General features: G+C 56.5%; 3 protein-coding genes across 6 annotated transcripts; all 3 read right to left on the reverse strand.

Annotated features, from left to right (window-relative positions):
- Window positions 1-76: 76 nt before the first annotated feature.
- IQCC (IQ motif containing C) lies at window positions 77-2358 on the reverse strand. 2 transcript variants are annotated; one of them, XM_031594797.2, is made up of 5 exons: window positions 2222-2358; window positions 1950-2093; window positions 1189-1528; window positions 889-1007; window positions 77-487 (listed from the first exon to the last, which is right to left on the reverse strand). In XM_031594797.2, the coding sequence occupies exons 1-5, from the start codon at window positions 2294-2296 to the stop codon at window positions 446-448; spliced, it is 720 nt and encodes a 239-aa protein (XP_031450657.1). In that variant the 5' UTR covers window positions 2297-2358; the 3' UTR covers window positions 77-445. The 2 variants fall into 2 exon arrangements, with proteins under 2 accessions (XP_031450657.1, XP_031450656.1); XM_031594796.2 differs by having other exon boundaries at window positions 1189-1531.
- A 68-nt stretch (window positions 2359-2426) lies between these two features.
- CCDC28B (coiled-coil domain containing 28B) lies at window positions 2427-5789 on the reverse strand. 3 transcript variants are annotated; one of them, XM_031594800.2, is made up of 6 exons: window positions 4074-5789; window positions 3408-3581; window positions 3180-3328; window positions 2947-3101; window positions 2825-2847; window positions 2435-2547 (listed from the first exon to the last, which is right to left on the reverse strand). In XM_031594800.2, exons 2-6 carry the CDS (start codon window positions 3545-3547, stop codon window positions 2496-2498), a joined length of 519 nt encoding a protein of 172 aa, XP_031450660.2. In that variant the 5' UTR covers window positions 3548-3581; window positions 4074-5789; the 3' UTR covers window positions 2435-2495. The 3 variants fall into 3 exon arrangements, with proteins under 3 accessions (XP_089980399.1, XP_089980400.1, XP_031450660.2); XM_090124273.1 differs by having other exon boundaries at window positions 2427-2547; window positions 2825-3101; XM_090124274.1 differs by lacking the exon at window positions 4074-5789 and having other exon boundaries at window positions 2427-2547; window positions 2825-3101; window positions 3408-4067.
- A 146-nt stretch (window positions 5790-5935) lies between these two features.
- On the reverse strand, window positions 5936-12565 carry TXLNA (taxilin alpha). The gene is made up of 11 exons (XM_031594787.2): window positions 12387-12565; window positions 11988-12133; window positions 10772-11110; window positions 10192-10283; window positions 9660-9830; window positions 9057-9251; window positions 8750-8869; window positions 8390-8464; window positions 7772-7864; window positions 7264-7359; window positions 5936-7123 (listed from the first exon to the last, which is right to left on the reverse strand). Exons 2-11 carry the CDS (start codon window positions 12094-12096, stop codon window positions 6773-6775), a joined length of 1641 nt encoding a protein of 546 aa, XP_031450647.2. The 5' UTR covers window positions 12097-12133; window positions 12387-12565; the 3' UTR covers window positions 5936-6772.
- Between the last annotated feature and the right edge of the window lie 49 nt (window positions 12566-12614).

A 12614-nucleotide genomic window follows, 5' to 3' on the forward strand; every position in this document is an offset into this window, starting at 1 on the left:
CGTACAGAAAAATACAGTTCACGTACTGGTGCACATCACCCACAACTGAGTGGAGAAGAATTTAATCCTACAGATTCAAAGCACCTGTAGCCTTCTGGCATTTTAATTGCACCACAAGCAACAAGCTGGTCAAAGTGGAACTTTTGTGACAATTTTCCCAGCCTCAATTTACCCTTAGGATGGGTTCTTGTGGAGGGAAGACTCCCTCCAAGACACACAACCTCCTTAGTGTCACAGTGTCACTTAATTCCTGCTTTGACCAAATATTCACATTTAAAAGAAACAGAAGTCTTTTGCCACATGAATCTGATTAGAACAACAGCTCACAGAGCTGGAGTTCCCTCGGGGTGCTGCTGTCTGTGAAATCATGTTGTGACTTTGGTGCTGCAGTTCCTCTGCTCCTCCACAGCAGTACAAAACATCCCACATGCTCAGGAATGCCTTCTTAGCTGTTAGAAGACTCCAGCCTCTGTTTCAGCTTCAGGTACTACAAGAGAAAGAAAATAAAATGTTAGCAATTAGATCTCAGAGACCCAGAAGCAGGAAAGCACCTGCAGTTTAGCCAGTCATCACACTTGGCCGGAACATTCACATGAACTACACCTTAACCAATGCAAACAGCAGCTTGCTAAGTTAGATAGCTCCTAGGTGCATGTTACTGTATTATGCAGACACAATACTTATCAAATAGCAGCGTCTGTAGCAGGACAGAAGCTTACAGCCAAATCGAAAAAGGAAAGCAGAAGTTGTTTAATTTTTTCCCCTCTCAAAAAAACAACCACTGCCATCATCTGATCCAACCCTGAGGAAACCGGACCACCACCACCCAGCTTCTCATCCCATCACAGAAGGAACCCCTCTGACCAAGAGGCAGAGACAAGCCCTTACATTTTTACGGCTGTCAATAGCTTGTTGCAACCACAGCAGCTCCATGATCAAGTGATTTCTGAAGGACTGCAGGCCAGGCTGAGTTCGGGGAAGCTCCTTTACATCCATAAGTGGAATTTCTGCAAAGAATTGGAAGAAGCTACTGCTAGAAAACTTAAACTGCATCTCTCACTCCTGCAATGAGTTATTCTGACCCCTCCAGTACATTCTCAAGGTTTGATTCTCTACTTCACCACCTGCATGCGGTTATTCAAACCATGCAGCAGAACGCCAGGCTGTGCAGGGACTGCTGTCTCTTACCCAGACAGGCTTTGAGGGAGCCTGGTTCCAGGTCAGTGCTGTCCCATACAGATGAAACGCTGCTGGTGTTCTGCCACTCCTTGCTCTCTGCTGGGGCACTGCATCTTTTTTCAGTGCTTTTACCTGTGACGGCCCCTAGATTTGTGGGGCTTGCTACACTGCATTCACCCATGGAACCCAGTTCTTTCTCACTTTGCAGCTGGGCCGTAGGCTTCACACTACTGCTGGAGCCCCAGTCCTGTTCTGGTTTGGAAACATCCCGTTCCTGCTGTGTTTTCTCTGTGCTGCCCTTGTCACTCGATACAGCTTCTTGCATAGCTGAGCACTCCTCTTTCACTGGCTTCTAGGAGGCGAAAGTGAAAAACTGAACAGACAAACATTAAAAAGAAAGGCATAGAAAGACCTGAAAGGGGCAGTGCTGCAGGGCAGCGCGTTGTCCTATCCAGAGATCTGCCACTACCAGCAGCTCTGATTTGAACCACTGCAAACCGCCCCGGGCCTTCCTCTCAGGACAGGAGCAGCGCCGCAGGGCAGCGCTCAGCCCCGGGAGGGGGGCAGACGGACGCGACCCGGCGCACGAAGGCGGTGCGTGCAGCCACTCGCGCAGGTTGGAGCTCCGAGCGGAGGCCGAGCTTCACCCGCAGGAGGCAACGCTCAGCCGGCGGGAAGCCCGTGTGACCGCCCCGCTTCCTCCGGCGACGAGGCCGTAAGGCGCCCCGCCGCCGCCACGCGGACCCGCCGAGCCCCGCGGCAGCACGGACCTCGGCGACGAAGACGGGCGTGCGCAGCCAGCGGCCCGTCCAGCGCAGCTCGCTCAGCTCCCCCTCGATCTCCTTCACCACCTCCTCGTACTCCGCTCGCACGGCCCGCAGCCGCCGCCGCAGCAGGAAGCCTCGGACCCCGGCCTGCGGGCAGAGCGGCGGGCGGAGCGGCTCAGCGCCCGGACGGCGGCCCGCGGGAAAGAAGCAGCACGGCCGGGTGCGGAGCGACGTGCGGCTTTAATGGAGCGCGGCGCGGCCCCCCGCGGCCCCACCTGCAGCCGGGTCACCGCGCGCAGCAGCCGCCGCCTCTCCGCGCTCTCCTCCCGCGGACCCGGCAGCGCCGCCATCGCGTCCGTAGCGACGAGGGGCGCCGTCCGATGACGTCACCGCGCCGCTGCGTGCGGTCGATCAAAATGGCGGCTGGGGGGGGGGGCTCGGTGACCGCGCGTCACCGCCATCGGCCCCGCACGGTGGGCCGGGGGGAACTCCGGCGTCCCGTCCCGTCCTCCCCGTCCCGCGGGGCCGCCTCCCCGCAGCCGGCGGTTGTCAGGCCGCGGCCTCCTCAGGGCTGGGGCTCTCGGCCAGGTGCAGCTTCTGACTGGGCTGCTGTCAAGGGAAAGCGCGGCGGGACGGCACGTGTCCTGCACCACCACCAATACACCAACACCACCACCAACACCACCACCAACACCACCACCAACACCACCACCAACACCACCAACACCACCACCAATACACCAACACCACCACCAATACACCAACACCACCACCAACACCACCACCAATACACCAACACCACCACCACCACCACCAACACCACCACCAATACAACAACACCACCACCGCCGCCGCCGCCCCACGGCCCTGCAGGATACATGGAGCTGCTGAGCTCCTCCAGCTGCAGGAGGCAAAGGCAGAGGTTGAGTTGCAGGCAGGGAGGCCGAGGACGCCCATCAGCGCTGCAGGGCCGGGCACGTGGTGAGGAGACGCCACTCACGTGTGCCAGCAGCTGGTCCAGGTTCCTGTCAGCCACCGGCTTCTTCTGCTCCTCCGGGAGCTCCTCCACACACACATCCAGGCCGAAGTGCAGCCGCGCCAGCTTCTCCTGCATCTCCCGCACGTGCTCCAGCTGCTCGAAGGAGCATTCCTTCCCTGCACCCGCAAGTAGAGCTGTCACCACTCACCAGTGTGCCCCCCCCCCCCCTCGCCCCCTGGCTCCCAGCCCCTCACCAAAGGCCTGCAGCTTGCCCGAGTGGAAGTCGCTGAGCAGGCCGAGCAGCCCGCCCTCCATCTCACAGACATCAGAGACCTCGGTGAGGAAGCTGTGCTGCAGCGGGGCCCCCCGCGCTGCCCCTGCCCTCACCCTCTCCTTGCTCGCCCTACATGGAGGACGCGGACGATGTGACGCCACCAGACCGTTCCCCCAGCACTGGTCTCTCCCCCACCCCCAGCACTGACCACCGGGGCCTGGCATGCTGTGAGGGCAGGGCGGGCAGTGGCAGGGCGAAGGATGCGCTCTTGCTGGTGGGCAGAAGCCGCGATGCTCTGGCGGGTGCCGGCTGATCTCTGGGGCTCCGCTTCTTCCTCCGCTCCTCCATCCCAGAGAGAATCCCAGAGCCACGTGGGAAGCACCTGAGCGGGACAGGATGGACACAAAGCTCTCGGCAGCACTTCCCCACGCGGGGCCTCCTGGTCTCAGGGCAGCCGGGAAGCCAAGGACAGAGCTGAGCCCACACACTGGGGTCAGCAGCCAGGCTCAGGCTGCGTTATCCCGGTCTGCAGTGGGACATCAGGGCATAGAGCAGAGCCTGGGATCTGAAAAACACCCAGGGAACTCCCAGCCGGGGATTACTCTTCAGCGTCTTCTCCCAGAGCTGCAGAAAAGAGGATTTCAGGCCCCATGGGGCAGGGAAGGACTCCTGATACCCAAACCCAGAGCCAGGGCAGAGACTACAGGAGGGACCCGACACCCCTGAACCCTCCCCAGCGTATTTCAGCCCCCACCGAGCTCCTCTGCCCCCTGGGCCCTTGACGGTGGCAGGACGGGGTGATGCGGTGGCTGCTGCGGAAGCCCATTTGTCTGCGGGCTCCGGCCCCGCACCACAGCGGCATGGAAACACCGACCTGTGCGAGGACCTCCTCCGGCCTTCGGTGCCACCCGGCTGCGTCCCCAGGACCGCTGGACCAACAGTGTTCCCGGAGCCCTGGGGCTGTGATTTGCATTTAAAGGGAAAGGGACCTTCCTCCGGCCTCAGCGCAGCCCCGGCCCCTGCTGGAGGGACGCTGCCGGACACTGCCTTGCAGTGCCGATCACGGCCCACTGGAGTGGCACGGCGTGCAGATGGCCCCGGACCGCAGCATCAGCATCACATTGGGAAGGCAGGATCCGGCCCTCCATTCTGCACAGCTGGAGCAGATGCAGCAGCCGTGTGCACACAGCGAGGCCTGGGGTAGGTATGGGGTCTGCACCTGGGCTCCTTCCCTGCGAGCATCCTGGTAGAAATGGGGGCGATGTCACTGCCTGCCACCCCTTAAAGCTGCAGGGTTTACCGTGAGTCTCCTCAGCATCACCTGATTGGTGTGACCACAGATTTGCCCTTGCAAGAACAGCGCTTCAATCCTCTGGCACACAGGACCACAGGAACCCCCAGATCACAGGGAGGGAGGAAGCACTGCCCAGTGCTGCGTGTCCCAGGCGCAGACCTCCTCCCTGCTGTCCGTAGGCACAGATGTGCCATCAGCTTTGCGACTGAAGGTTCCCCCCCAGCCTCTCCGCTCCATGACACAGTGCCCCAGATTTCAGTCCCAAATGTGATCCTTAATGAATGAGAAATAACACAAACAGCAGCAGTGAGTTTGTGGGTGTTTCTATTGGATATGAAGATACATACATCAGCTCCCCACAGAGGTTATCTGTACCATAACAGGAAGAAGAAAAGAAAAAAAAAAAAAGAAAAAAATAAAGTGAGAGTGTTTGTGATTTTCTAAGAGGTTTTTCTTTGACTGAAAGGGCAGGAAAGAGAAATCCAGAGCCAGGCTGCAGCCTTCTCTCCCACCACATTCACTTGCTCCAGAACGCTCCTGCCCAAGTCAGGTGCAACCCGTACAGGAAGAAGCAACGCAGGCAGTGCAGGGCCTGAAGCAGCCCAGAAAACCCCAGGGAGCACACCGCAGTGGATGCTCAAGACCGCGGCTCTGTGAGCTATACTAGACTCAACAGCCCCTTCCCTTAGACCCGAGCTCTCCGGAATCCCCAGGGAATAAAGGGGAGGCAGAAGCGCCTCCTGCAGGCAGCTCCGACTGCAGGTCCTTCGCAAGGGCGCTGAACAGTTGCAGAGAAGATGCAAGAGCAGCTGTCGCCAGAAAAGAAACCAAAACTGTTCTGCCGGAAGCATTCACTGTGATGAACAGCTCAGCCAGCTCAATTCAGCTTCAAGCAAAAGGAAGGCAGTGCTGAAAATAGTCTGCTATAAAGAGAAGCTGCAACAAGAGGTTTTCAAGCAAGTAGATGTTTCCCAAAAGAGTAGTGAAAAAAGGAAGTCTTGAGAAACTAAGGAGAAATCCCCCAAGTCCTGTGCCAGATTGCCTCACGTGCCCATCAGAGCCCTCTGAGAACCACAGCAGCAGCAGCTCAGACTTGGTGACTGCCAGCATTTGGGAGATGCTGGTCTGAAAAAGCTTAGAGGGGAAGCAGAGGCCCAGGCAGCACCAGCACAGCCTGTCTGCAGGGTCTGACACTGCAGAAGGAATCAGCCACACCACCATCCTCGAGCCGGTCCCAGCGATTCAGCTTCAGCAGCAGGTCATGGAGCAGCCACAAGTTTGATCCTCCTGGAGCCCCAGCTCCATGAATACCTCCAAGACCACCCCATTCAACACCAAGGGATGGTCCTGAGGCAGGGCAGAGGGGTTCAGTTACAAGGACGTCCCTATCCCCTTGCACAACTAATCACACATGCTTGTGCAAAACACTTCGGAATTAGACCTTTGGATTAACTGTTTAATATACTTGTGCACATGTGCGTATAGCAAAGAGGCAACTGTGAATCATAAGGCTATTGAAACATTGGCAGGTTCTAGGAAGAGCAAAGGGTGCCTGGGCAAATCAGGTGTCCCGTTTCTCTGCTTTTCTGTCCCCATTCAATACACAAAACCCATACAAGAGGGGAACTGGACTGTTCTGCTCAAGAGAGAGCTGCCAGCCAGAGCGTGAGGAAGCAACAGCAAGTCCAGGAGCTACCTCCTGCCTGATGCAGATCAGGGAGGGAGAATCCAGCGCTGGGAAATGCTTATGTTCTCCCTTGCTCAGTTCTTTTGCTTTCACCCAGTGTGACAGCATCGCTGTGAAGGTGGAGGAAGCAACGTGTCCTGCTGTCCCAGTGCCACGAGGCGGAGGGCTTGGGCCGATCCATGCCCTTCCTCTCCTGTGCTGCACTACAGTTTAGGGGAGTCGCAGCCTGCCAATGACAAGGTCTTCCAGCGAAAGGGACAATCAGTTGAGTCTCCATATATTAGTTATTCACACACACGCAGGGAGGTGGGTCATTCTAGGTTTCATATATATTCATATATAAAGTGTATGTTGCCCTGCACATATTTTATATATCATATATATATATATACACACACACACATCATCTATGTGTATATATATATATATATAATTTTAAAAACTCTCCAAAAGCCTAAGCTAGGAAATGTCATAGCCCAAGGAGGGCCATCCTCTTGCACCTGTCCAAGGACCAGGAGAAGGGCTTCAGATGGAGCCTGGAAACATTCATGCTACCCTCCCTCACCCTACTTCCGCCTACCACACAGCAGGCTCAGTCAGCACCCTGAGTGCCTTCCTCAGTCCCACTCTGCCCCAAGGCTCCTATGCTCAGTTCTCCAAGGCTTTCTGCAGGATCTGTGCTGTGTGTCGGCTTTCCCGAGTGAAGGCAATCCTCAGCCAGACGCTGCTCTGCTGGGGCACCTCCAGCTCCTGCCTCAGAGCTCTCCCGGGATGGGTCCTTCAGAGGCTCTGTCAGGTCCACGTCTGCCCGGGGTGTGTGGGCACACAGGTCCTGCACCTTCTTGTTGAGGTCGTTGCGCTCTGTTTGCAGGGCTCGGCACAGTTTCTCCAAGCGCTGGATTTTCATCTGAAGCCCCTCGAGCTCTTTATCCCGAAGGGTTTTCTGCAAATAGAGAGGCAGTTCAGATCTACCACACCAGGGACGAAGGCAGAAAGGAAGAGAGATGAAACTTCAGAGGGAAGCTCAAATGGAAAGACCACTCAGTTGCCTGCCTCAGCACAGAACAGCCACAGCCTCCCTACCTCTTCAGCCATTTCCAAGAGAGCCTTGTTGCTGCTCTCCCAGCGAGAACGGTACATTGTGGTCTCCTTCTCCAGCTTCTTAATTTTCTTTGTCATCTGCAGAACAGTGACGAAAAGGCAACTAATAAGCCAGAATAATGCAGTCAGGTACGTCTTGTGTATATGCAAATGGACACCCACTTTCCCAGGGCAGACAGCAAAATCCTGCTGTCCTGGGAAACATCTCCTTGTCCTACTGCAGCCAGCTACATTAGTGGGAAACACCAACAATAAACCAGGAGATAGTGGTAGCACTGCTTTTTCTGATCCAGGAGGGGTACAGCCATCACCCCACAAGTCCAGCATCCACCTTCTACCAGCAATTAGTTTGTGCCTGATTTTAATGCCAGCATAACTCAACAAAACAACACAGCAGCTGCTTATCCAGCTCACAGAATAAGTGAGGAGACAGGCAGCACCCAGCCCGCTAGCCCACGCACACACTGCAGGCAGCAACAGCAATACCTACCTTCTCCATTTCCTGCTTAAATGTTGTGAACACTTCACTGCTTTTGGAAAGGGTGTTCTGGAATTCTTCAAACTTCTCTGTGTAGAGAGCCAGCTGTAGGGAAAGACAGTTACAGCTCCTCAACATGGCACCTCCTGATGGCCTTTCCCAGGAGCAGGGAGATGTCAGCCAAGAAGTGAGCTAGTCATCTTGTGACTGGACTTTATGACTAACAAACTTGCAGCAAGGGGCTGCTCTGCCAGTATTAGGTACTGTAGAATGTGGAACAATATTTCTTCTTTCTTAGGGAAACACCCTTAGAGAGCAATGTGTCTCCAAACATCTCCTGGCCTTGGCAGGAAGCACTTTCTGGGTCTGATTCAGCAAACTGTGATCACACAACTGCTCCAAGCACTGGGAAACAGACTGGTAAAAACAGGGCTCCTTTCTTTCACAAGGAGGAGAAGCTGAAGAAGGTTTCATCTCACACTGTGCTTCACACAGGCACACAAATATCATACTCAAGAGCAATCCTGCCTCTGTGTTTTTCACATTAAGGAAATTCAGGCTGTTCCCTGCTGAAGGAGGAAGGGAAAAAATAAATGACCAGGCTGAGCACACACAGACCAGGTAACTCACCTGCTGCTTGAGATGAGTCTCCTGCTGCTTCATCAGCTCACACATCCTCTGTGATTCCACAGCTTCCTTCAGCAGCTGGCAAAGAGCAAAAGCAGTTACCTCGCTGCCACCGGGGAAAGCTCTCAATATGCCATACACTGCTGGTGCTTGGCCTGGAGTCAGCAGGGGTCTGGGAGGAACACCAACAACAGCACAGGGCTCCAGCCTTGCTTCTGAGGCAGCTGGCGAATGGTCACTGCTGCATACACAGCTGAGATGGCCTCATCTGGTAAGGGCTCTGCACTCATGAACCCGACCTCCACAAAGAAACAGGGCAAACAGCTAAGTGCTTATAACCAGTAGAGAATCACTAAGACTTACAAAGTCCTTTTCCCGTTGATGCCTCTCCTCTGCTTCCTTCAGCATTTCTTGTGCCTGCTGGAGCTTGGCATCCACGAGCTGCTGCTGCAGGTCCTTGTGTTTGAACACCTTATCAATGTGCTGCCAAGGGAAATGCCACCAGTCATTGACATGCGAGGCCAGGGCTCTGCTACCCGTGTGGCACAGATCCCAAGGAATGACCTCAAAGCCCAAGGGCTTTGTCTCCCCTCCAGCAGCAGTTTCTGCCCTGGAAACAGTCCACAGTGCAGAATGGGTGCACCACAGCAGGCTGCAAGGCCTGACTCACCTCCTCCCGCAGCTCATACTGCTCAATGAGCTTCTTGAGCCGCTCTGCCAGCTCCATGTTCTCCTGGCGCAGCTTGGAGTTCCTCTCGTTGTGCTGCTCCATCTGGAGTTGGATGTCATTCAGTGTCACCTGGAAGTGGGATGTCACCTCCTTCCGTTTCTCCTCTTCCTCTCGTGCTCGCTGGACACCCTCCTCCTGTGTTAGAAGGGCAGACAGCAAGGCCACATCAGCTTCTGTGCTGGGCAGGCAGGTGAACAAACCTCCCTTGGCCATGATGATCTGAACCCACCCAACTTCTCACTGCTGCTGGTATCAATCAGGAAGGCACCGCAGGCCACTGCTTGGCAGCTTCTTCACTCCAAGAGCTGAGCAAACCCACAAAACATCGCTTCCCTCAAAATAAGACCACATGGGTCAGTTCCTTCCTCTCCTAACCCTCGCAAGATGACAGATAAACAGCAAAACTGAAGCCCTGCTCTGGACATCAGACTGTGGGCAACCACTCCCAAAAGTAAGTTTGTCACAGTGGCTCAGAGTCCTGCAGCAGGCAACCCAAGTGTTTGGGATGAAGCAGCTCCTGCAGCAGTCCCAGGAGACACTTGCCTTGAGGGTGCGGTTGTGTCTCTGGAGCTCACGGCACAGGCTCTCCAGCTTGCTGCGGGCCAGGATGGCCTTGCTATGCTCACTCTGCAGGTGGTCCTTCTCTTGCACCAGCTGTGTCTGCTTCTTCTGCAAAATCTTCATCTGTTTCTGGGAGTTACGGTGCTCTTCCAGCTACGGTAGGAGAGCAGAGGGCAGAGATGCAGCAAAAAAGACCAGGGCAATGCTGTGCCCACGTAAGGGCACACAGAGACCAAACAGGTGTTCTGACTACTCTGAGGGAAGGACAAGAGCTTTATAATACAGAAGCACAGTAAGATCAACACAGAACCCAAGGTCTCCCTGCACACAGCCTTTCTCCTTCCTGAATTAGCATCCTACTGGAATTTGTGAGAAGTGCACATCCCTTCAGGACCTCCATGCATACACTGCTTAAACAGAGCAGAGCTCTGAGCACGTGGCCAGCTGTCCCAGTGCTCGCTGCAGCAGTGTCCTCCCACTGCCCCAAAGCTGGAATGAAGAAACAAGGACTCACCAGCTCAGCGTATTTCTTGCACAGTGCTGCCAGTTTCTCCTCTGGCGTGCTCAGAGTGTTCAGGGTCTGCATCAACAAAGTGATTTCTTTGCCTGGAGCAAGACATAGAATTAAACAGAAAGATAACATCACTTACACAGAGTTCTGGCTTATAAAGGTAAGGACAGAAGAGACAAACCAGGTCTCACATCTGTGGCCACCTTGGCCCAGAGTTCCCATCTCCAGTGCCTACTGGGGTTTGTCCCCCAGACCTCACTGCATACAGCAGGTGAACAATTGAAGCAGCTGAGGAGAGACCTGGTTATCAGAGTAGGGAGCCACCAATGGGCTTGACCAGACAAAGCTGTGTCCAGCAGAGGGGAAATCTGCACAATTCAGAGGCTGCAGCAGCACTCAGGATTAATCAGGGTCTTTGCAACACTCTATGTTTCCTTGCATGCCACAAGAATAAGATGCCATGCTATATCCAAACACACACCTAAGGCATTCATCTCTCTAGTGGGACTCAGTGCAGTATAAAATCCATGTCTGCACCAAAGTTCTCAGGCTGGCAGCACAGCCACAGCAGGAAACCTCTTACCTAGGCCCTTGGCTTTCTTCTTTTCCTGAGCCTTCTTCTGATCCCGCTCCCCACACTCCTCTCCGGGTCGAAACTCTTCAGTCCCCTTTGTGCCCTCCTTCTCCCCATTCATCTCAGGGCTGCCTGACTCCTGATCTCCGTTCCTCGGGGACTCACTGCGACACTTCTCCACCTCCTCTGGCTCCACAGGCTCACTCTGCCCGCCGTCCTCGCCCGGACCCTCCTGGCTGGCATCCACGCAGTACGTGTTCAGGATGTCCTCAAGCTGTCTGCTCAGCTCTTCAGAGACATCCCGCACGGCAGGCCGGGAGGACTTTGTGTCCTCCTGTGCGAGGGGAGCTGTGGGAGATACGAGCACAAAAGTGTAATGCTTCCCCACACCGTCTGTTCTCTGCTCTCTACAAACACCAGCGAAGGGAAGGTTTCCCCGAGCACCTCACTGCTAAACTCCCAGCTCACAAGCTGCTTTGTTCAGGCTGTGCCTCCAGCCAGCTGCCCTGACAATGGAGGTGCATTCCTAACAGCTTCTCTTTTGATCACGAGAGCATGACCAAGCCCCTGACATCTGTCAAGAGCAAGAACTGCCCCCTCCCCACCACCCTCTAACGAAAGCAGGTTGTGTGTGAGCTTTCCCTCGGAGCAGCAGCCTGCTAATATCCCCAGAGCCATGCCTTTTTGCACAACAATAGATTTCATAATCTGAGCTAGCCTCTTTCCTTACATATACGAGCAGCTGTACTGGCTCAGATCAAGCATATCCCATCCCCAGCAGCCCCTCAGCACTTCGCATCCAAAATTCCTTCCAAGCAGAGCCTACAGCAGTCAGTCATTAACCTCACTCAACTGCCGTGCGTTTCCTACGTTCCACGTTTACCAGAACACGGGACAAGGTTACCTTTAGCCACACACCTACTCGATCACCCACTTTTGTCTTACAGAGAACGAGTGTTACAAAGCGCCACTAACAGAACCAATCGCTGAGGGGCAGCTTTCTGTGAGCCCGGAGGACCGAGCGACGCCAACCCCATCGATCCCAGTCAGAATCAACTCCGCGCTGCGGGAAAGAAGCGCTGCCGATGTGGAACCGCGCGCACGTGGGAACAGCAAGGGAGCGGGATTTCCTGCCCCGGGAACCGCGGCGCAAATCAACCAGCCGCACAGCACGGACCCCTCGTACAGAAGCAGCGCCAGCACGGCAGCCCCGCGCGCCGCCCACCTTCCAGCGCTGCGCCGGGCTCGGCCGGGTCGCCCTCCTCCCCCGGAGCGCCGCTGGTTTTGGCCGCGGGCCGCGGGGCCGCCTTGGTCTCGCCGCCCTGGTTCTTCATCGCCGCGCCGCCTCCCGCTCAGCCTCGCCGAGCCCCGCTGGAAGAGAAACCGCGGCTGAAGGCGAGCCGTGCGCTGCCGCCCCGGGCGGGACGCGGAGCCGGGGCAGCCGAACCCGCCGCGCCCCGGGGATGGCATCGCGGAGCCGCCCCGAGGAGCCCCGGCCGCGGCGCCGCCCCTCCCCCCGGTCCCGCCCGGAGCCCCCGGGCCGCTCCGACGCCCCACGTGACCCCCGTGACGTCAGCAACGCCTCCCCTCCTCCCGCGGCACCGCGATGACGTCACGCGCGTACCCCCGTGGCGTCAGCGGCAGGGCTCTGACGTCGGCGGCCGCCTCTCCTCAGTCGATGAGCGCCGGGCGGCCGGCGGCGCCGCGGTGTAGCGGCGGGGAGGGGGAGGGAAGAAGAGCGCCGCGCCCCCCGCCGGCCCCGCCGCCCCGCGCTGAAGGAAGCGGCTCCGGCCCGGGCCTCGCGGCGTGCGCGCATCGCGCAGGCGCCGCCCCGCGCCGCCAACCAATCGGA

The sequence above is a fragment of the Phasianus colchicus genome, chromosome 24, assembly GCF_987193195.1.
Source record: "Phasianus colchicus chromosome 24, bPhaCol1.hap1.1, whole genome shotgun sequence".
Classification (NCBI taxonomy): Eukaryota; Metazoa; Chordata; class Aves; order Galliformes; family Phasianidae; genus Phasianus; species Phasianus colchicus.

Bases quoted from the DNA above. Each gene is read 5' to 3' on its own strand.
- TXLNA (XM_031594787.2), bottom strand. From the start codon at position 12,096: ATGAAGAACCAGGGCGGCGAGACCAAGGCGGCCCCGCGGCCCGCGGCC. The intron at 9,252-9,659 runs GCAAGTGTCTCC...CTTCTAACACAG, and splicing joins GACACAACCGCACCCTCAAG to GAGGAGGGTGTCCAGCGAGC. The intron at 8,465-8,749 runs GTAAGTCTTAGT...GCTCTTTGCCAG, and splicing joins ATCAACGGGAAAAGGACTTT to CTGCTGAAGGAAGCTGTGGA.
- CCDC28B (XM_090124273.1), bottom strand. From the start codon at position 3,547: ATGGAGGAGCGGAGGAAGAAGCGGAGCCCCAGAGATCAGCCGGCACCC. The intron at 3,329-3,407 runs GTCAGTGCTGGG...TCCTCCATGTAG, and splicing joins CAGCATGCCAGGCCCCGGTG to GGCGAGCAAGGAGAGGGTGA. The intron at 3,102-3,179 runs GTGAGGGGCTGG...TTGCGGGTGCAG, and splicing joins GGGCAAGCTGCAGGCCTTTG to GGAAGGAATGCTCCTTCGAG.
- IQCC (XM_031594796.2), bottom strand. From the start codon at position 2,296: ATGGCGGCGCTGCCGGGTCCGCGGGAGGAGAGCGCGGAGAGGCGGCGG. The intron at 2,094-2,221 runs GTGGGGCCGCGG...CTCTGCCCGCAG, and splicing joins GCGCGGTGACCCGGCTGCAG to GCCGGGGTCCGAGGCTTCCT. The intron at 488-888 runs GTAAGGGCTTGT...TTTCTCTTGTAG, and splicing joins CTATTGACAGCCGTAAAAAT to TACCTGAAGCTGAAACAGAG.